The 22487-nt window shown below is 54.4% G+C and overlaps 1 protein-coding gene across 3 annotated transcripts in view; it reads left to right on the forward strand.

Moving 5' to 3' along the window:
- TTC28 (tetratricopeptide repeat domain 28) overlaps nt 1-22487 on the forward strand; it is a 358389-nt gene that overhangs the window by 318950 nt on the left and 16952 nt on the right. For all 3 annotated transcript variants that reach the window (XM_067539398.1, XM_067539400.1, XM_067539399.1), the window contains 2 exons: nt 4121-4261; nt 12942-13086. In XM_067539398.1, coding sequence (XP_067395499.1) covers nt 4121-4261; nt 12942-13086 — 286 coding nt within the window. The remainder of the gene's footprint in view (nt 1-4120; nt 4262-12941; nt 13087-22487) is intronic.

Here is a 22487-nt window from a genome sequence, read left to right on the forward strand (position 1 = left end):
CAGCAAAAAATCCAGTTAAAAGGACTTTGAAATTTGCTTGAGCTTCCATTTGGACAGTGTATCCCAAGGGTACACAGGGCCTGCTGTGCTGAATTCCGGTTTCTGTCTTCTGCCATGAGCTCTGACCCCGTTTCTGGGAGAGGTACCGAGAACTGTCTGCAGCTCAGAAATAAAGCCGAAGGAACGAGGCTTTTGGCCAGGGGTTCTCAAACTGGGGGTCGTGACCCCCTGAGAGGTTATTATGGGGGCAGTGGACATGAGCTGTCAGCCCCAGGGCATGCTGGTAAGGATGGCATGGCATGGGGGGGGAGGGGGAGAGGGGGAGTCCATCCCTTTTTTGGGAGGCTTGTCACAGCCTGAAATATTTTCAGAGGGGGTCCCAGCAAAAAAAGTTTGAGAAGCTGTGCTGTTGGCAGGTGTGTGCTGCTCTCCAGGCAGCTCTTGGTCGTTCTTTAGCGGTTTCTCTGGCTTTTGTCGGGACGTGCAATAGAATTTCCTTGGTGGAAAGACCATTGACCCGGAAGTATATTTACAAGGCATCCTCTGCCTAGTGCAGAGATGCTGAGAGATGCCAGCTGCCAGTGCCCGTGTGCGCACACGTAAATCCTGTTATCTGGGAACAGGATCTGTGTGCTCTTTATTTTGAATATTTGCCCTAAAACCTTTTCTGCCTGGGGTGTCAGATTAATTTCCCTTTGCCGCTTGGGGCAGTGACACAAGGCAGCACGGTGACCACTAGAGAGAAGTGTGGAAGGGCTGATGGTCTTTTGGAGCGAACCGGAGCTGCGGCTGCACTTACGAAGTGGAGTGAAGCTGCTGAGACGCTGTGTGCGGTGCTCACACCTTCCAGTCTTTCCAAGTCCAGTTAGAAAGCGTTCCACTGGTGTAGAGAGCCTGCTGGTCCTCGACTCCTGCTTCTCTTTCTTTGGAACACATCTGACCACACAGTCAAATCAGTCATTACAATATCAGCCTCATAACGTAAGACCCCCCCATGTTTGTGCAGCATCTTCCATCGTGTGGAGCCCAAACCAGGTTTCGAAACGACAAACATCCAGGAATCATTTCACCGTTGGAATGTGCGAAAGTGAAATAGTGAACTGGAACCGGTACAAGTGCTATCTGCTAGGCCGGGGTTAGAGCACGTGACACACTTACGCTTGAGAGCAAACCTTTACACTCAGCGAGTACTTAGGGAGCCTGCAGCTGGGAGTAGGCTGGAAACACGCCACTCACTTCTGGAATAAGGAGGTTTGTTTTTGCAGAAACAGTCTTTGAAGTGTGAGTGCTTCAGGGACATGAAGCTCCTTGCTGAAGGAGTCGGATTGCTGGGGGAGACTCGTGAAGTGGAGCGGCAGTGAGATGCAGAAGACAGCTCCGGCAGGCGGTACACAGGCTTACAGCTGTGGCTCCATATGTTTACTGGACACAATAAATATTTTCCTAATGTCAGCCCAGCCTGTTCTGAGCCACTTCCAGCTGCTCTGCAGATAGCTGAGTGCTAGTCTCCCCAGAGCAGTCAGTTACTGAGCATGGAGCCGCTCCAAGATGTTGTATGCATTCTCTGCTGCCAGCGTGCAGAAACCACAGCAAAATGTGTATGAAATAAACCCCTTTGCAGTGGCCATCTTGAGAGTAAAAGCCGGAGCCATTGTGCTCACTGACGCAGCCACGACTCCAGGCAGCAGGGATGTGTTCAGAGAGAAGCGACCCCTGCGCTCTTCACTCCTGCTGGCATGCTGCAGCTAATTCCCATTTAACTGCTGAGGCATTTGGCTGCGGTTAATAGTGTTGCTCAGGTGTGACTGGGCCTGGCAGGGCATCCTGAGTCTCTGGCTGCAGGAAGATTTCACAGTGTGCCTTTCCTCCTTGGTTTGTAGACAGTCCTTAAAGCCATGAATATGTACCCTTCACAGAGAGAGGAAATGGGGCAGGGGAGGAAAAGGCAAAGAGTAGACATGTTCCCATGCATAGAAAGGCATGTGGACACTTTTGCACAGATAAGCATGTGTGTGCACCCTCAAAGCTACCTTCCATGTGGGTGTTTGTAAGCCTTGCACACACAACATATGTGCCTGCACAAATACATGGACACAGACAGAGGGTAGGGACTGCCGTATGCTTTGTGCAGAGACCAGGATTGTCCTTTTTGCAGACCTGTGAGTGAAACATGGGTTAGCAAAGCCCCCCTCTTAGCGTCTCTCGTAGTCAGTTTCATTTCAGGGGGGAGCCCCCACTGGCAGGTGCAATTCAAACAGCATCCTGCTTGCCACCATCAATGACCAGACAATTCGTGTGCAAGGTCTGGTCTACACTACAGTAAGGTCAACACGAGGCAGCTTATGTTGACCTAATTATGTCATTGTCTACACCACAACCTTTCTCCCACCGATGTCAGTGCCCTACTACACCGACATCATGGGTACACCTCCACCAGAGACGTGAGGCTTATGTGGGTGTAGTTAGAAATGCAGTGTCTGCCTCCCTTACATGGGCTGTTGGTTATCTTGTCAGTTTCACAGCAGGAGCCCTGACATTGACAAGAAAGGGGGCAGCTAGAGCTCAGCTGGTCCCTGCTCCCTACTGGGAGCAGACAGCCTGTCAATTTCAGGGCTCCATGAGCTCCCAGTGGAACTGAGAAACGGGGTAGCTGGACCCTGCTTCCCGGGTGGCTTCCCTACGCTCCTGGCGGGGAACGGGGAGGCGAGAAGCCCTGGGTGGCTTCCCTCGCTCCCAGTGGGTAATGGGGAGCAGTGCAGGGGGGCAGCTGGGCTCCTGACCGGTCTCTCCGCTCCCCACACTGCCCTCTTAGGTCAGTAGAAGCGCTCTTGGTGAGGATGCCCACCACTGACCCACGGAGGGTAGTGTGGACATGCACCACCGCCCGCTGTAAGCCGACCTACGTTTCTAGCGTGGTCGTACGTGAAGTGACTGGGCCTGCTCTGGAGAGCATGTGCAGAGCTCTCACGATTTGGGCAGCTATGTGTGTGACACATCTATGCAAATGATGTAATAAGCACAGGGGGTGTTACAATGGCCCATACTATACAGTCAAACACTTGAAAGTTAAGAAATGCCAGATGTAAGCAACGTTACTCCTGCCCCTGTGCTGCGCAGTCTGAACAATCTGGCGCAGTCATTCGAAAAGGCAGTGTGGTGAAGACCAGGAGATTCGGCTTTGCCATATGGGAGACTTGGGCTCTGTGGCCAGCTCTGCTAAATGCCCTTGTGCAGCCTCTCAGTGAGCTCTCTGTGAACTAGGTGACCCATCATTGCCTGCTCCTAAGAGAGGGATGTGAGCCTTGGTTAATAATAGCGGTGGTGAAATGGACCCAGGTACAGCACGGTCTGGGGATGCTGCTCATCCTTCCTGCCTCCCAGCACGGTGCACTCTGTTAGCGGGGATTGTGTGTGGTGTTCTTGTTTCTTGACACTTTACCAAGGATGCAGTGTTGTATGAATTTAGATAGAGCTTATGGGCCGAAGGTGTTAATGTAACCCAGTCACTGTCCAATGTTAAACAGTTTTAAAGACGGTTTGGTAGCCAGAGACCTCAGTCTGCTTAGTACCATGGCAAACACACAATCAAAAGTTCTTTTAAACGTTTATTAAAGATACAGGAAAGACCAAAAACCCAGTGAAAGCGTTTGAAATGTAAAATATTGAATAGGGCTTTCATTTTCACACCATCCCCTGTTCCCTTTCCCTTTAGTTAGTGAGTTTGTAAAAGGAAAAGCCCCCTTGTTTGACAGCCATTTAGATGGGATCAAAGGTGACAATAACTGTTCTTTTCTCAGAAAAGAGAAGATTTAAGTTATGGTGGGTGGGAGTGGTCATTGCTGCTGCTGCTGTTATAGTCTGAGCCCGTTTCCTCAGAAGACAAAACTAGCACAAAAGGGAAGAGCAAAGAAGGGAAAGGTACAAAATGTAGCTTCTGTCTCTGGTGTTGACTTTCACTTGCAACCGCACCTCTGGAAAAACACAGGCCAAGCACATGGTTTTACCAGCCACTCTGAGACCCGACAAACTCATACCAGCCTCAGGCTGTTTAGGGCATTGCTTGTAGCACCCTCTTTCTCTTACTCTGCCTTACTGAGCTTTCTGTGCCATTTCCCTGCAGAGCCTGTGCCAGCAGTGAGACCGAGAGTGAAGCGGGGGACATCATGGACCAGCAGTTTGAGGAGATGAACAATAAGCTGAACTCAGTAACTGATCCAACTGGCTTCCTGAGAATGGTCAGCAGGAATAACCTCTTCAACAGGTGAGAGTTGGACCCTGCAGCCAGGGTCCGAGGGGAGCAGCAGCATAGCAGGGAGGTGCTTCTCTTTGGTGTGTAGGATCCTGCCTCCTGTCATGACCCAGTGTGATTGAAATGCTGTTGTGGAACAAATGCGAACTCGTTGCAGAACTCGCTCTCCAGGGCGCGGCTGAGAACAGCTGTTCCGAGTAGGAGCTGTGTTCTCTGATGGCAGGACATGCGCTGCCCCTGCCGGTAACCTCCCTGGTGTTCTGCACTTATAAGGCCTCTTTAAAAGGCAGAGGAGCTACCTGCACTCCACAGCCTGGGAGTGTGTTTCGTCGTCATTTCACTAAGCATCTGTCGCTGCCGTACCCGGTGCTTCCCAGGTGAGTTAGGTCTGCATGGCAGGGTCCTGGTGCACAGGAGGAATCTGCTCTTCTCCTTTCTCTGGGGGAGGAGGCTGCTGGGATACACACTGCCTTTTTTTCCTTCTACCCTTCTTTTCCCTTCCCCGTTAATTTAGTTAGCGTGGGGAATGCTTGCACTGCGCCTTGACAAGGGTCTGACTCTGAAGAAGTTTGGCATCTTCCGAGAGCTGCCTCCCTGGCCGTATCTGCTCAGTGAGTTTCCTTTGGCGCTCAGGTGCTTTGTCCTGAAATCTTGATTTTGAACTGGTGTCTGGGGAGGCACCCACACGCCCTGGGGCGAGGAGGGGCAGGGTGCTCCGTGAGGAGCTGGCACAGCAGGGACTACAAGGGAAGGCATGAGTGGAGGCATGGTTGCTCTCCACTTTGATCCAGCTTAGGGGGGTGGCTGGGGCCGAAATAATTTCTAGAAACTCAAATCCCAGAAGTTAGAGGAGAAAAAGCCCTGCTGGGTCCTAGAGGTGCTATGGCAGTGGTATGTCCATATCGCCATGAAACGCGCAGCTAGGTAAGGAGAAGGGGCAGTGACTGGGATGCGTGGCTGCCTCCCTCCCCCAGAAATGCAGTGCTGGCACTCTCGTGTCAGCTGAGCAGTTAGATTTTGGGGCCATTTTGGGGAGATGATCAGAGATTTTCGGGATCGTGGACAGCGCAAGAAGGGAATTGTAAGTAAGGGTAACTTGTGGCTCTGTCCGGGAGCATGTGGCAGGCTCTCCAGTAACTTCACCCTGCCTGTTGTCCCCGTCCCCGCCAAACGTGTGCTCTTCTGGACTAGGGGAGATTTTGCAGCTAGACCCGATGTCTCTCTCCTTGTTGCACTGAGGCATGGAACGGGAAGCTCTCGGTTTGTTTGCCGACTGTAGTTTCTCCTGGAAACATTTGCTTCCCATTAATTTTAACTGTGGCACTAATTAGCTGGGAAAATTACAGCACAGTTCACCGGCTGCCCAGTCGCTGTTCACTTTCTGCATCTTCAGAACTCGCTCAGATCTCAGCCAGGCACATCTCTGTGCTGATTAAACAAGCCTTTGAAGTGAAAATTGGAGACAGAATTGTAAGGGTTGCCATTCCCTTGATGGTGATGCTTCCATGGTGCTTCCACATTGCGTCTGAGTTCAGGGTACACTGAACCCTTGCAGCTGGAGCGAGGATCAAGGCCGGCTTGCAGCGCTTAATGCGACTGCGGAACGTGAGCTGTGACAGAGGCTCCCCCCGTGTGAGCCTGGGGCAGAAATGCTGCCACCAGCACTTGGTCCATTTCCCTCTCAGAATCTCCATTTGCTCCCGTTCAAACTGCCACAACTGTGCTGAAGAGGTCCGGAAGGCTTTCCCCGGGGCTGTGAGGTGAGAACTCAAATCTGCCAAGCCCTGGTGTGAGCTCCTGCTCGGCCTGCCAAGTGCAAAGAGCTCGTTTGTGTCCAGCAGAGCCCGAGTGCGACTAGCCCTGGGAGAGCCCGTCTCTGCGCCGGAGCTTTGTGCACTGAAGGGTGGAGCTCAGACCAGCGAACCCCATGGGCAGGTACCAGTTTGTGACTGTGGTGCTCTTGTGGTGTGCGCTTGCAGAGCTCACGTGTGCCCAGTCAGACGAGCCTGGAATTGGGGAGAACAAATAGAAATGGGGCTTGACAGCAGAGGAAAGCACAAAACTTAAACAATAAATCCGTGTAAACCCAGCGGAGCCGCCCAGGCCGCCTGCGGCTCCTGACCAGGAGTGTGGGAACAGCCTCGTCCTGGCACCCATCACTGAGTGGAGCTCAGGGCCAGGGGTGACCCAGGTTTCGGTCTCAGATTCACCCCCAGGATGCTGTGGACAGGAGGGGGCACTGCTCCCAGCATTGTGGATCTCTGCACTTCGCTACCAATGCGGAGGAAGGATCTCGTGTCTATCCAGAGCTGGCTGAGAGCAGCAATAACGGCGCTCAGTGCAGCCGTCCACAGCCCCGGGAGAGGGGAGTTACGGTGAAGTGCATGGAGCTGGCTGCACCCCCTGCCCTTCCTGGCTAACCTCCAGTTCCAAACACAGCCTGCAGGGTTTTATCATGATGCATTTGAGGACCTGAAGGAGGGGCCGCATCTAGGTGCTCATCGCCATGGTACCCAGGATACGAGCAACATCTCTGCAAAACGTGAAGCTAACCCAAAGAACATGTCACAGCAAGCGGGGGAAGGGGCTGAAATTCACGGGACAGCAGCCGCCCATTACCCTGCCAGAGCTGCACCACACCTGTCCCGGTCAGGGATTTACCCTGCTGCCCATCACCAAGTAGCCCCTGCAGCATGCAGTACAGCACAGCTGAGAGCAGAGCTGCATGGCTCCCTAGTGCCAGACTCCCCTCCTGTGTCTGCCCAGGTGGCTCCACCTCCCCTGGAGGAGAACCAGGCAGTCTGTCCTTCTGCAGCAGTTCCAGGCCTGACAAGATCCTGGAGGGGCGTCTGGCTGGCCTAGGATGAAGGGAATTTTGGGGAGCCCGATGAAAGCAATGGCCAAGATGTCCCTTATCGAATGGGCCCTGAGCCAGCCAGGGGTCCTGGCCTCGGAACAGCCTGGAGGCTGCTGATCACAGGCCCAGAGGGCTGGGTGGTCTGTGGGTTACGCGCCAGCAGAGGTGGGTTTAGGAACCAGCTGTGCATGTTTGAAAGCAGCCCCAGGAAGCTCACATCTTAGTACGTTCTGGGAGCTCTCTGCAGCTCGGTCTGAGAGAACAATCCTGGCTCTGCAGAAGGGCTGTGCCTGTGGGAACAGTCTGAGTGGCAGTCGTGTTGGGGGCGTCTCCTGAGGCTGAGAGAGTGCGTCTAGCGGGCAGGGCTGAGCTGGAGAATGACGATTCGGTGTGTGAGAAATGGGAAGCGTTCTGCTTTGGTTTTCGTGGCGCAGCAGCACGAACCCAAGCCCTGTCGACTTGCTGTGAGAGCGATCCCAGAATAGCCCCTCGCCCAGCGCTCCCTCTTCCCGAGCACAGCTGACGTATGTACAGACAGTGGAGAGCTCCGGCGGGAGAGTCGCCAGCGCATCTCTCGCTCTCTTGTTTTGAGCAGCAGTTCCAGCCTGGCCTGAGAAATGCCAACCAGCTCTACAGCTTGGCTCCCGCCCCTCACCGTCCTGTCGGATGGTCTTGGGCCTTGCCAGGAATAACCTCTGACTTGTTGGGAGTCCTGAGAGGGGCCAGCCCCGATGCTGGGGGGTGACGCTCTCGCCCACCCATTGTTCACGCCACAGTCCTCGTGGGCCTGCCTCTGCCCAGGTCGGTGGAAGCTCTGAGCTGGTGCAGCACGAGTGCTCCGCTTTTCTCCGGGGAGCTCGCAGAGTCGTTCTGGGGTCTCTCTGCGGGCAGGAGCAGAGTGAGCTGCTCTGCAGTCACCTCCAAGCCCGGGTTTGTGCTCTTCTCTCCCCTTACGGTGGCGTGGGCTCCCTCATGCAAAGGCTGATAAATAAGCAGTGCTGCAGAGTCCGTGCAGGGTCCAGACATCAGGAGAACACGCTGCCCCGCCAGGCCGGGAACACGCCTGCTCAGACCCGCTGTTGGGCAGCAGCAAGAGCATCTGGAGGGAAGCAGCCCAGGGACCCTGTGAATGGGACACTGGGCTGGAGAAAGCGGGCCGGGCCTTCGCACTGCATGTAAATCAGCCAGACACAGAGTGGCTGGGAGTGTGTGTGCAGGCGCCAGAGGGGTTGACAGCAGGTGCCAGGTCTCACCTGGCAGGCACAAAGGAGCTTTTTCCTACCTCCCCTTGTGTGGATTAGTTCTTGCTCTCTCAAAGGTTGGAAAGGGACCGATTTCTGTTACTCCGTTGGTTGTGGACTAATCAACAATCACCTGAGCGGTGCGATGATAAACCCAGGGGTGCCTGACTGCAAAACCCTTTCAGGGGCGACTTTGCTGATGAGAATCATGGAGCCTCCTGTAATCAACGTCTGTGATAATGATTTAATGGTGCCACCTGCTGGCACAGAGCTGCTGTCTGCAACGCCAGGACCATCCTGTGAGTAGCCTCTGCACCGGCCACCCCGGAGGAGTCCTGTTAGATGGGTGTTAAAGTGCAGCCCTCCTGGTTGGCCAAGACTCGGGGGAACCTGGAGGTGTAGGAGTGGAGTGCTGGGGCATGCATGGGGTTGGGAGAAGATCACTTGGATTTCCTGACCTGATTTTAAAATCTGCACTGTGCAAAGCATTAAACCAGTTAAACCCCGTGAAGTGAGATACCAGCCAGCACGACTGGGCCTGGTCCACTGGGCCCAGCACAGGGCTTGGGCCAGTCCTGCTCTGACACAGACTCATTGTGCAGTCTTGCGCAAGTCACTGACTGTCAGATTATCAAATGCTCCCTGTTAGCTTCCATCCGATGGCTCAGGCCCTCGCCCCCCGTCCCTCCCTGCAGGGGCTGCAGGGATGAATTAGATCATCTTTCTGTGGCCCAAGTTCTGTGCCTGCACCTGGGTATGTGGTGGCAATGGCACATACAGACGGGTCGTTGTGCGCACAGTCAAACGACCTGCAGGCACAAGGCGGAGAGCTGGGTGTACAAGTGTAGTCCCTGCATTAGCAGACCTGTCGGCTTTGGAAACATGGAGGAGAAGCTTTCAAAGGCACAGAGGCAGTTAGTGCTAAGCAGCTTCCGTCCTAGACTGGCGTGCAGCTAGCGCCGGGCACATGGGCTGAGATCCTTTCGTTTCCCGCTTCTGCGTCTCCCATCTGTGAATAGCAGTGTCAGGGCAGGTGTGTGACCTGCGCAGAGACACGGATCTGTTCAGCAAAGGAATAGCAACAAGGTGCCCCTCGGACGAGAGGGTGACAGATTCTCTTCAGCTTCTTGAATGAAGACAAAGTGTCATGCACAGGTTTACTTTGAGCCTGATTCCAGATTTCTTATTGAATCCAGGAGACCACCCAAGCCAGTGGCGTACCAAGGGAGGGGGGCAGGAGGGGGCCATGCCCCCGGGTGCCAGCCTGTGGGGGGAGGAGCACTGGCTGGGCCCTTCTCGAAGGAGCTGCCCCCCACTCACATCCCCGGCAGCCGTGCTGACCACTGTAGTGCCAAAAACTCTGACCAGCCGAGGTTGTGACCGGCCCCTCTGCCCCGTGCTGGGCGCAGCAAAGGAGTCGCGGGACGGGCGTTGGGGATTTCAGCAGGGGCTGGCTCCTCTGAGGAGGGCCTGGCCGGCGCCCCCCCCCGGGCTGGCGCCCGGGTGCATGGCCCCCTCGGTATGCCACTGCCGCCGCCCCCACAGCTGGGTGGGGAGAGCGGGAAATGGGCCCACAGACCCCCCCCGGGGGGCGCTGCCGCCAACAGCAGGGCTGCAAATACATGTATTGACCCCTGGCGCCAGAGAGCCAAGCCCTGCAGGCGGTGAGAGATGGCATGGCCAGAGCACTCAGAGCGGTGCTGTGAGTGGGGCGCGTGCTGGATCCTGGCTGCGCAGAGCCTCAGACGAGTCAGCTGTGTGCACAGGCACCGGGGGGCTGGGAGAGGGCGTTTCATAGGAAGCTATTTACGCATTGGGGCATGTTGCCGTTGGTTACTCTGCAGCGCCGCTGGGGGCCGTGAGCTTGTTACCGTTTCGCCCTAGCCCCTTGGTGACCGCAGCAGCAGCAGTGTTTGGAAAATGGAGTCCTTCCATCTCTGAGAAAGTTATGTACCGCAGGCACCGTGTGAACATGGGTGCTCCGCCCGCATAGCACAGGGCCGACATCCGGCAGGGGTCAGGGAGGGTGTTTTTGGCGGCGGTGCTGTCTGCTCTGGGGGTGCATGCGGGGTGTGTTTGATGGCGTTGTGTGTGCCTGTACCGTGTGTGTAAGTGGGGCTTGTTTGGCAGAGGTGCGGTGCGTCCATGCAGTGCAGGGGGTGTTGGAGGGAGGTGCCGGGTGCCCCTGCCCTCCCAGCATGGGGACATGAGTCCAGCCCCAGTGTCTCAGCACTGAGCAATGTGGGAACGCCAGGAGCAGCAGGAGAGTGAGCGTCTCTCTGGGCTCCTATCTAACATGCCAGGCAGGGCGGCGTCACGCAGAACTCCAGCACCAGGAGGCTCCCTCAGGGCTCCCAGATGGGCACAGCGTGTCCTGCAGGTGCCCGAGGGCAGCGGACACGAGCTCGCCTGGGAGCGAAACATCACACTCGCTTGGCGTAAGTACCTTCCTGGGATGCAGCCTCATGACAGCTGTTTGCTGAGCGCTGTGATGGCTCAGGCCAGGTGCATGGCCCCCTAAGGAGCTCGGAGTCTAATTATTACATCCAGCCCAGCCGCTGCACATCAGGCGCCCTGGGGGTTATTTTTAATGTCACTCCCTTCCTTCTGCTGGCAATGGAGAGGAGAGGGCAGCCGAGGGATAGCGCCTCGCACTAGCGGAGGGATGTGAATGAGGTGCGGGTGGGGGCCTGGCACACCGGTGCTGGCAGGGTGTTCTGTCCACAGCGATGGCAGTTGGAGAAGGGCGCTGAGGGAACCGTGCAGCTGGAGGCGTGAGGAGGCCCCGGGGAGATGCGAGCTGCCATCCACAAAGGGCAGGACGAGGACCTGGAACTTGACTCCATGTACAAAGGGCAGGCGGGGAATGATGTGCTGAGATGGGCTGGGTTCTGGGGAGCCAGAAAAGGTCACGGGCTGGGCCGGGATAACTGCCTGAGCTGCTGCACAGAGGGGAAGGCCTGACTTCCAGCACTGCATGTTGTGCAGGAAAGCCTGGCAGTCCAGGGAGAAGCAGAGTCTGGCGCTGCACATGGCCCCAGGGTGTGAGTCTCAGGAGCACAGAGGTTCTCATCAGGTCTGCAGCCCGTGGAGGTCACTGCGTGCTGGGACAAAGCTGACTGGGACAGAGGCGACTGACCCTTTCCTGCCTGCAGAAGGGGCCGTCAGGAAGCAGACTTGGGAAGCGGACAGGAAGCAGACTTGGGAAGCAGACTTGGGAAGCGGACAGGAAGCAGACTTGGGAAGCGGACAGGAAGCAGACTTGGGAAGCGGACTTGGGAAGCAGACTTGGGAAGCGGACAGGAAGCAGACTTGGGAAGCAGACAGGAAGCAGACTTGGGAAGCGGACAGGAAGCAGACTTGGGAAGCAGACAGGAAGCAGACAGGAAGCAGACTCCATGTCTGGGGGAAGGTGTTGGTGCATTAGGGGGGCTCAGCGTTGGGGGCAGGCGTCTGGGCACTGGATGGAGGCAGTTGCAGTGCTCAGGTCTGGACCCAGCAATGAGCCTCAGTTGCTGGCTAGTGCGGAGGGAGCAGCTCCAAATGTGCAGATGATGGGGGTGGGGGGGACGCAGCCTGTGCTGCCCCCAGGGCATAGGAATGGGGAGCAGAGCGTCTCCCCAGCAATGAAAACGAGGCGGCAAAGCCGGAGCACGAGCCAGGAACTAGAAGAAGTGCCTGGACTGAGGGTTGGCCGGTCCGTACTGCACTGACAGCAGGAGGAAGCGGCAGCCGGCGTCTGAGTGCTGGGGCTGGGAACTCCCCGCTGGGGTGACAGGCGTGAGAGGGGCCTTAGGAAACCCAAGTCACTCGCTGGTCACTGGGACCTGCAGCTTCGGCGGCCAGCACGAGGGCCCGTGCAGGGGTTGGTTGCAGGGCACCTGATTCCCTTCAGGCTGCTGTTCCTCGGCCTGCGTGCACAGGTGTGACCGGCGGGCATGTTCAGGTCAGCCCCAGGGTCTGACTGGGCCCCTCCCCCAGAAGCTGTGCGGAGCCCTGGGAAAAGCAAGTTGTGTGACGCTGAGGCCTCGGGTGTGTAGGACTCGCCCTGGGCCCGGTGCTGCCGACTGGGGCTTAGGGGCACGTGGATCATTTACGTGGCTGAAGGATGCAGCTTCGAGTCAGCTGCTTGCTCTGTCTGGGCCATGCAGACCAGTGGCAGCACACCCAGGTGTGGGCCCACGCGCCCTGTGTCATGTTTGCCTTTTGATGCCGTGCCAGATTAATTGGTGCCTAGCGCCAACGTCAGTCTTCCTGCGGTGCAGCTGAGGCTCCATGGCTCTCCCGTTTGCCTGCACACAATCACTCCACACAAGTGTGTAATCCAACCCTTTGGACAGCTCTTGGGGACATCTGATTACATAGAGAAACTCCACAGACATGTAGGCTGGGTCACCCTGCGGTTTCTCATTGTTCAGTGTGGTGTGAAGCTGAGGGGCAGAGTAAAGCCAAGGAGGAACGCTGCTCGTGGAACCCCAGGCTTTCCTGAGCATGCCTGGGGATTGGCTTGTGGGCAGCTAGGGTCACGCCAGGGCAGTCCACGTCCCATCTCCACACCGCTCCAGTTAACCTCTCACTTTCCTTCTGTCCGCAGGAGCTGTCAGAGCATGACCAGTTTGTTCAGCAGCACAATGTCCCCTGTTAAGGATGGGACGTCCTCTCTTCCCAGGAGGCAGAACACCTTCCCCAAGCCCCCGCTACGTGCGCTCTATGACCTGCTGATCGGGCCCATGGAAGGGGTAAGTGGCTCATGACAGGCAAAAGCTGCAGAGCTCCACTTTCCAGACAGTCTGTGGCGCCCACGTTATCTGGTTTTGGTGGATCTCAGTTCATTTCCTAGTGGGAGACAGGTCCCCCAAGCAGAGCGGCTCAGGGCGGCTGTGTCTGTGCTGTAAAGAGGGATGAACTCGCGTCTCACCCCCATGGAGATCCCTCCAGGAAGGGGCTAGTCAAGTGTTGGGCAAGTGTGGCAGGAGGCTTGCCCCGGTGATGCCTGTGCTGTATCCATTCTTAGGATGAAGAGATGCCTCAGTGTCCAGGGCTCTCAGTCCAGGACCATTTGCTGTTACTGATAAATAAAGCTCCTCGTGTGAGTTGTTCCCGGACAGAACCTGAACCCTGCTGCTGTATCTGTCCCATTGATAAATAGCCTCTTCCAGCCTCCTCTCTGTGCCGTCTGCTGGGCGTGGCTGCTAGTGCCGCTGCATGAACACATGCACTTCCACCAGGCTGTGGCGTGGTCTGAAATGCTGCCAGTGGGGGTTTGTGGCTGTGGGTTTCCAGGTAGGATCCTACGTTTGACTTTGCTCCTGGGTGCACCACAGCATCAACCATTTCTCTTGACTCACCAGAAGAGGCGCTGGGACCTGGTCTGGATACAGAGTGAGCCGCAGAATGGAGTTGCTGCGGGTTGAGTTCAGACCAGGTCTCTTGGTGGGTAGCATCAAGAGCTCAGGCCTGTTTGTCAGTGAGATCCCAGGAGGGTCCCCACGTCCCTTTATAAGGATGCTGATAAATGTGATATACTCTGCTAGTGACTGACTGTTCCTCTGAGCTCTGGCTGAATGACCGTCCTGCTCCGAGCACTCACAGGCAGCTTGTCTCTGAAGGGAGAAGGGGAGGGGGCTGCCCACCCCCATTACTGTCTTGTTACATTGCTTTTTATATTCTGTATTTTTACACCAATCTTGGGAGCAGACCAGCTGGTGAGCCCTCCTTTGTTGCCAGGCCCTGCCTCTTCCCAAGGAGCCTCTCCGGGTCCGGGCTGCCAGTCTCTGAACCCCTGCGTTTCTGCTGCACCGTTTCAGAGCACAGGCTCGTCCGTGCCAGGCGTGCCATGCCGCTGGTGTGGCACATGTGGCGCGTTGCATGCTGAGCGTGTTGATGGGGTTTTCCATGCATCGGTTACTCCAGCGATCCCCAAACCGTGGGGCGTACTCCCCTGGGGAGCACAGAGGAATGTCCGGGGAGACATGGCAGGGCTCGAGCCAGCCCCCATGAGGGGGCGGGGATGGAGCGCCACCCAGCCCCGCTCTGCCCCCAGCTTTGCTCCTGGCCCTCCCGCTCTCGGCTCCCAGCCTTGGCCACAGCTCCCGGCCCAGCTGCAGCTCTGCTTCTAGCCAGGGGTGTGGTGCAGACAGTCTATTACTGGGGGAGGGGGGGAATGAAAGGAAACATTTGGGGACCACTAAGTTAATCAAATGCAGAGAATCAGAAAGTGCCATGTGACCCATAAAGCCCCTGCCGTCACATGCAGGAAGGCGCTACATGGCTGTCGCACCATTGGGATGGAAGGGAATTCCACCAGACCAGCCAGTTCTCCGACACGACTTGGTCTCGTGGCTGAGTGCTGGGCGAGGAGTCGATGCTGGGAGTCTAATCCCAGCTCTGCCACCGACGTGCTGAGCACTCTTTGGCAAATCACTTCCCCTCGTCTCCGTCCCTTTCACAATCTGAAAGGGCTAGAGTTAGTGATAAACGAAACCAGAAACCTGGGGCTAACGACGGAATGTAAAGCAAACAGGCAAGGCGTAAAAGGATTTAAAATAAGATTGAAGTAAGAGACTATTTTCCAGTCGCTGCCTGACCTCTCTGCATGTGTGCAGGACCCTTTCCTCTCCCCTCGCTGTTTGTTGTGTATTTGGCCTGTAAGCTCTCTGGGGCAGGGACCCTGGCTCGCTCTGTGTGTCACACCTGTCCTGATGGGTAGGTCTAGGTGCTGCCTCACACATAAATGATAATCCACATCATGAGGATGGCGATGTTCTCGTACCGTCTTCGGGGGATGTGCAGGTGGATAGCTGCTCTTTGCAGAGTCTGGAACTACTGAGCCCCATCCCAGCTGATTGCCCTGCTGACCTTGTACGTTTGAGGACTGACTCTTAGGTGGTGCCCAGCCTTTCTGCGACTCAGACGCGCCTCCCGCACCCTCCGTCGATCCCCAGAATTCCCTTTCTCTAGGCGTAGAGAGGCCACGGCTGATTCCTTTTCCCTAATCCCAGCCCAAGTCCTGGCTGTTCCTGTCGAGCCTTCTCAGTCACAGCAATGTCCTTCCTATAATGAGCTGCAGACAGCGTTCGGACTGGAGGCTTTCGGAGGGCCATGGTAGCTTGTCCTGATTTACACTCCACACCTAGTGCAAAGAAACGTGGTTTATATTCGCCGAGCACGTTTCCTTTTACTGCTGCCAAACTATGTGCAGACGGCTCCAGTGGATTACCATCCTGCCCCACCCCTGCCGCCTGCAGTCTCCATCGCACTGCCATGTCCTCTGAGGGTGTTTTCACCCCGGGTTCCTTCGGCGTCTGTATATGACATGGTGCGAGTCTCTGAATAGACCCAAAAGCCTCATCCTCCAAACGCCTTTGAATTTCCTCCTCTCCGTTCTCCACCCCACCCCGGTTTTCTGTTCTTGCAGGAGCCTGGCGTGCTCAGTAGGGAGGCGCCAGCCAGGCCCGAGGCGCAGGCCGGGCGCCCGCTGGAGCTGGAGGGAGGCTCTACGGCACAGTTGATTGGCGGGCTGTGCTGGAGCCTAGGCAGGATGCTGCTTTCAGTCGGCTTGTTTGGCGCTCTGGAAGTGTGAGGTTTCTGGGCGCTCCCGCCAGGCTGCTCTTGAGTGTACAAAGCGAGAGAGGCGCTGGGGCCGGTGATGGGCGGGACGCCAGGGACACAGCTGACAAGTAGAACCACCACACCACTTGCTGCTAAAGGGCCCAACCAGTTGGAGGGGGTTGGGAGCAGCAGAGAGACCTGCTGGAGATGCAGAGTGATAGAGAGGACAAGGCAGAGCTGCTTCTGCAGCACAGGAGAGAAATCGTTCGAGAAGATGACCGCCCTTGCTGCTCACACCCCCATCTGCAGACTGGGCGTGACTTCAGGGGCCTGCCCAGAGCTTTGCTGTGGGCTGTTTAGATGTAACAGAATCGCAGGGACCTAAACAGCTGACAGCAATTTCACAACAGTGTCCTATTAGAGGCGAGAGAGCCAGGGTGCCGGGACGCCTGGATTTGTCTGTCCTGGCCTCAGACGCCAGCTGTGGTGGTGCTGAGGCTGCACTGTGAGCTGGGGCCGGGCGCTGAGGGTGACAGACCACACAGACGTGGGGGGGTTCGTGGGGACGTGCGCTGTTATCTCACCTGCGTTCCGGACTCCTCGTGAGGGCCGGTATTGGGGGTATGTTTGTTACTCAGACTTGTGACACCTCTTCCCTAAGTGATGCAGGGAACCTGTGAATGTCTGATTCCCCCTTCTCCATTTTTCTTTTTCCTACACTTCATAATTCTCCAGCCAGCGGGGAAGGCCGGCTGTCGGCCATTCCCCCTGTGCAGTGGCTACTCGAGTGTGTCCACGAGAGGGCAGTGCTACACCGTCGAAGTGAGCTGACCTGGGCCGCCAGCTGCAAATTTCCAAGAGAGAACACAGAATTGTTTTTCCGCCTTTCAGTAAAAATATTGAAAATACAAGTCTGAGATTATAAATCACAGACACTTCAAGACTAAAGAGATTAGCCCCTTTATGCAGTGCTTATAATTATTTGAACAACTGTCTTTGTTTAGCAGCCGTGATGTTGTTAAAGGCCTAGGTCAGAGAATCTGAAAAGCGGAATGGAATAATATTTTACCTTAGGCGTCACACTGCTCTTTGATTTAATTTTTGCTTAAGGGGAAAGCGCTGACTTGGCGGCTTCCTGGAAACATGCCGTCCTTTGCTGTCAGGAAGGCAGCCACACTTGTACGCATCTTTAAGAAGTGCATAGCATAGTCGCGTACATCAGCCATCATGAAACATTACATCAGCTCCAGTCTGATCCTCACAGGGGAAAGGACTTCGGTTATAAAGCTGCCACATCAGAAAACTTGCACGGGAACAAACGTCGGTGCAAAAGGAGCTGGGGAGTCATTGGCACCTACAGTAGGTGACAAGGAACCGCAGTGGGGGCCTGCTGGATTCCAGGTGGCTGTGGACACTGCTGATCTTGTTATCTGAACATCACCTCTGTGGTGGCGTCTCTGGCTCTGCTGCAGTCTGTTTAGCTAGAAGGTGAGAGCCCTGGGAACACCCGCCCTGTGCATCTCGACCGACTTGTCAGTCGCTGTGGCCTCTGGGCGCTGCTCGGACACCTGGCTCCTTCCCAGCAGCCTGCCAGGGAAGAGCGGGACTGCTGACCTGTCTCCAGGCTTCTGATTTGCCCCTTATTGAGATTCTTGTAGTGCGGTAAGAGCAGACTGAGGAGTGATTCAGCAGGGGCATGCGGTGATTTCTGGCGAGCTGTCTGTCTGTCTGTCTGACGTGCAGGGATGGTAGATTTCCCAAGGCACAAACAGCATTTCTGGGGTGCTGCCCAAGTAGCTGGCACTACCACCCCTCCCCCACCGGGGATCGTGGGAAAGCGTCACTGCTTTGGGTTTAGGTTTCTCACTCCAGCTGTTTAACGCCCATGGAGCTGTTTGACATCTGGCGTTCATCTCAGGAAGCTCCTAAACCTTTGCAATTCAAGCACCTTAGAACATGCTCTTCCCTGGCATCCGTGTCCCACAGGAAGTCCCTGTATCAAGTTTTACGTGATTATCAAAGTTCTTTACTTTTCCTTTTCTTTTACTCCAGTTATTCCAGGCTCCTCAGGGGAGATGTAGATCTGCTGCCATGGCAGCACGTCAGAAAGGGTGGGAATATCTGAACTCTGGAGTTTATTCTTTATGCAGCTACAGTTAGTAATTCATTAAGAGCAGGCTTTACCCAGTGCAGAGTGTTATGTCATACCCAGGACTCCAAACCACCTGGTGTCGGAGTTCCTCATCTGGTTCCAGTGTCACAAAGCAATAACTCAACAGGGCAAATACAGAGGGTCCAGCTCTTCCTTTTTGTGCTCTAAGCAGACGAGATGAGGACAATTTTTCAGACATAAATGCTCTTTTCTAAAGCTGGGACAACATGGAGAACAGACATGTAATTGTGCTGGACCAGAACGCTGGCCGTATGAGACGAGAAATGATTCCCTGCCACCCCCAGGAAGTCTCTGGGATATAGGGTTGTTTTAGGCACATTGGTCCTGCCTGTACAAATTGTTTCCTAGCTGGAGGCATAACTCCTGAGCCTGGCCCAGTGCCTGCCAGTTTAAGAACACCCGTACCCCAGGAACAAAGCATGTAAATCAGAGAGAACACGGCCAGGATTGTTAGCCTGATTTATAGATTATTGATTACTTAAGAATCCCCAGTTATCACTTGGAGGGTTGACAGGTTCTTGTCCCAAGATCAGGCCCAGCGTCATTCAAGTTATTATGTAGTGGGGAACCCCGACGTGCACAGCTACCACACTCACCCCGTAGGCACCCTTCTGTAAGTACAGCTAATGTGTTAACACATTTAGCACAGTCGCCAGAGCCCAGCGCAGGCAGGTAGGTAGAGATACTACGGATCGTGCCTCCCGCCATCCCTAGCAGAACAAGCTGAAACGTGAGCCGTCATCTGCCCCAGCACCAGTGGCCATCAGCTTGGCACTTCCCAAGGGCTCCATCTCTTGCTTACTGCCCACTTTTAGTGTCTGATGCATATTCTTTTCCTCACCGTACTCATGTTGGAGTGTCCTTCTCCTATAGGTTAGCAGATCAGTGATCTCTGCCTTCAGCCCGAGCTCTCTGGCTGACGCAACGGTGCAGTAATGGAGGGGGGCACGACAGGAGAAGTTTGGGCACCACTGTCTTGTGTTCACTGCTGAAGCCAATGTCTTACTGGCTACAGGCCTGTAGGGTCCGTGCATTGCTGCTGAAGAGAAGGAAGGCAAGCTAGCCCTATGGGCTACCTTTCGGAAGGCGGCACCTGCTCACAGGGAGGGGAGCAGTGTTACTGGTGATGATTCTAGTGCAAGGGACCTAACCTTCAGAGAGCTCTGAGAGGAGCCATTTGCAGGTCAGGCTGTCTGTGCTGCCTCTGTAAGGTCCTGGGCTAAGCTAACTCTGGGAGCTTCTCGTCATCATTGTCCAAAGGACGAGGGATAGGCTGGGAGTGGGTCTCTAACAGGATCTCCAGATGTTCTTGTGGGGCATCTGCTATCTCCCTCCAGCCCTGATGAGCTGGGCCCTGTGTTGTAATTTTGTGGGTACCCAGTGGCTGCTGTCCCTGGGGTTAGAGGCTGCAGGAAAAGCCTCGGCGAGCCTGCTGGTCAGCATAGCGATAACTAATGGCATGTGGTGATGGGCAGAGGTGGCAGACCACACGTGCAGCACCTTAGCAAATGGCAGCTCCGTTTGTCAGTGGCCCAGATATTGACTGCTAAACAGAGGGACCACCCAGACCAGCAGCTCGTTGGCACTTCAGCTGCTGACCCCACTGCTGGTGCCCAGTGGGTCACAGTCACACTCCCAATAATTCATCCGTCACCGAGGCAACCCGTGATGTGCTGGGACCTGGAGCCCCATGGCCACCAGTCGTGCTCACGTACCTGGCTGCGGCAGTGCTTGGGATCCTATGCTTTGCCGTCCAAACCTTTGCCTCCATTGCTTTCACTGAACGGTTTCTTTTTGTTTAAACTCACTCCTGGACATAGCTCTTGGAGGCACGTGAAATGCAAATGAGCCTAATAATCTTGTTTCTGTGTCCCTAACACACACGCAGCTATCGTGAAAAAATATTAAACCCTGGGGGTTTTCCATACAAATTGAAAATTCTGCGAGGCACATGTCACTACGGCTTAGATAGTCTCATTATGTTGCCTAGAGCTAACGCTCCTGGAGCAGTAAGTCAAACGGAATATATAAAAAAAACATTTCTGGAAAACAACAACCCCCCTGGTGGGAAGCTACTGCTTGTCAACTTGGTCTCTGCAGAGAGAGGCAAGATTGAGCAGGCGCTGGTAAATTTAGCTGCAGAGCACGCAGGCTGGTTCACCACAGGCAGTGTGCTCCCTGAAGGAGCTGTTGGTGCTTGTAAACAATATGTCAGAATGGAGAGGACATTTTTCTCAGGAAGGCTCCTGAGGCAGCTGGATGTCAGAGTGACTGACCCTGTATCTTTGTCTCCAATCGATGGAGCAGGGTGAGCTACAGAGCTGCAAGGAGGGCAGGAAAAACAGCAAGAGGTCAGTGACTATTTTTAACTCCTCTTACAAGAAAATCTCTTCCTTTTCCTTCAGCAGTTTTATTCCTATTCCAAAGGGGAAAGGTTTTTTACTCTCTCTCTGTCAAGCCTCCTACTTGTGTAACTTCTTCCTCTGTGTCTGACCCTTCCTTAGGTATTGCCTCAGCCACCATCACTGGGAGGTGGCCATTAATAAGACTCTTATTAATGATGCTCTGTTTTTGGGGTGCTCTGGTTAGAGAATCCCATAGCAGATTCCTGTCACTCTTCAAGTCATCAGTCTAGTGAGATCAGTGGGTCTCAGTCTGATGCACAGCTATCAACATTAAAAAATTGCTGCATGTCGTTACTAGAAATCTCTGCTCAGGAGAGGCCCAGGGTTGGGATTGGGGAGGGGGTAGCTGTGGGTCAGGACAGATGTGCAGCATCAGAGCTGTGTGTGGAGAGCTTGGCACGAGCAGTAACATTCACCAAATTCATCTTTCCTAATGTGCACACATCCAGTTCTTTCCCTCAGTGTTGCCTGGTTACTCAGCACATGCAGACCAGTCATTGCTTGCTGCTTTCTAACCCTTTTATTCAAAGGGGCTTGTCTTTCCATTTGAAAAGTCATGACATGAACTGTTTGGAAAGGGGAAAGAGTCATTTCCAGAAAGGAGACCCTGAAGCCTCCATCCAGTACAGTGGAAATGAGAGAATGAAACTGACTCTAAATCAAGGAATCTAAGAAGGGGCAAAGTAGATCAATAATTTGAGAGCAGCAGAATGTGGATGTTATCCCTGCCCAGAACAATACATCTCTCTGGAATTATAGAGGTTCTCTAGGTTATTACTTACATAATACGAGTCAAAATGTTCACGAAAGCCACGCCCAGTGCTCCTTGTGCTGGAGCCAGGATTTTCAGTAGGAAGAGGTAAATGTTTGGGGAGGTTGGAGTGTGATTCAGAAATCCACTCAGAATAGAATGGGGAAATTTTATCTTCATTTGCTGAGCAGCATGAGTAGCTGTCTTTTTCCTGTCAAAACTGATGTTCGCTTTGTCTGATTGCAGCTAAAATGGTGTCACTCAAAAGAAATGATAGTCCTGAGTGCTGAGCCCTGGTCTCCATCCTGCCAGTGAATACTGAACACCTGGCTCACGCTTGGAGAAGAAAGAGGTCTCAAGGGAAATACAGCAACACATGTTGAACTGGTTAATTTCAAAATTAGGTCAAGTTGAAGCTAAGGTCCCATCTGGGCAGGTGCTAAAGGCTCCAAGTTTAAACAAAATGTCTATTTGCAGCCCAAACTAAACCTGCTGCTCTAACGTTTTGTGGTTGAGATTGGTTTTGCTGCTTTTGGTTTGTGTGGAGTAGATGCTCTTTCAGTGCTTCTGGTTCCAAGCTGTATGGGATCTATAGATCTGCTCATTTTGGGGTGCTGTTTCTGGTTTCATTTAATAAAACTAGATGAAACAGATAAAGATGGAATTCATTTTACACCCTTAAATAGGACCGGGGAGCAGCTACTGTATGAGCCTTTTGTGTCTTAGTCTGTTTGATGACAACCTGGCCGTCTGTATCCTATTCGCCTGAAACTCTCCATTTAAACTTTTGGAGGCAATATTAACACCAAGCCGATAAATGTGCAGAGTCCGTACTCCATGCGGGGTGGTGGGGGGAGAAAGTTGCCTTCTTAACATCCTGCTGTGGATGAGTAGATGGCCACCTACAGCTGGCTCCTTGTCCAGGTGCTCAGCACCCGGAGGACCTGGGTTCTTTGGAAACAGTGACTGTGAGGTGGGGCCTGCCCCCTTGGTGTTTCCAGGGCTGGACTCAGGCAATAGTTAAAAGCTTTCCCCAGGTTTGTGGAGAAGGGCAAAGGGCCTCTTTAACATTTTTTTAGCAGTGCTTGAGTTCCGAACATACCCTCTGTGCTGCTGGTTCAACATCTGCTAAGCATCCAATTGGCAGGTCAGTGATCATAATTTTTGGTGCAGAATCTGGTGCATTAGGTAGTGTCATATCTTTCTGCTATCGGAATAAGGAGGGTTGAGTATCTTGATGCAGGTCATGTGGAAGTGAGG

This window comes from Emydura macquarii, unplaced genomic scaffold (genome assembly GCF_026122565.2).
Source record: "Emydura macquarii macquarii isolate MOO-44397 ecotype Brisbane River unplaced genomic scaffold, CSIRO-AGI_Emac_v2 contig_554, whole genome shotgun sequence".
NCBI classification, from domain to species: Eukaryota; Metazoa; Chordata; order Testudines; family Chelidae; genus Emydura; species Emydura macquarii.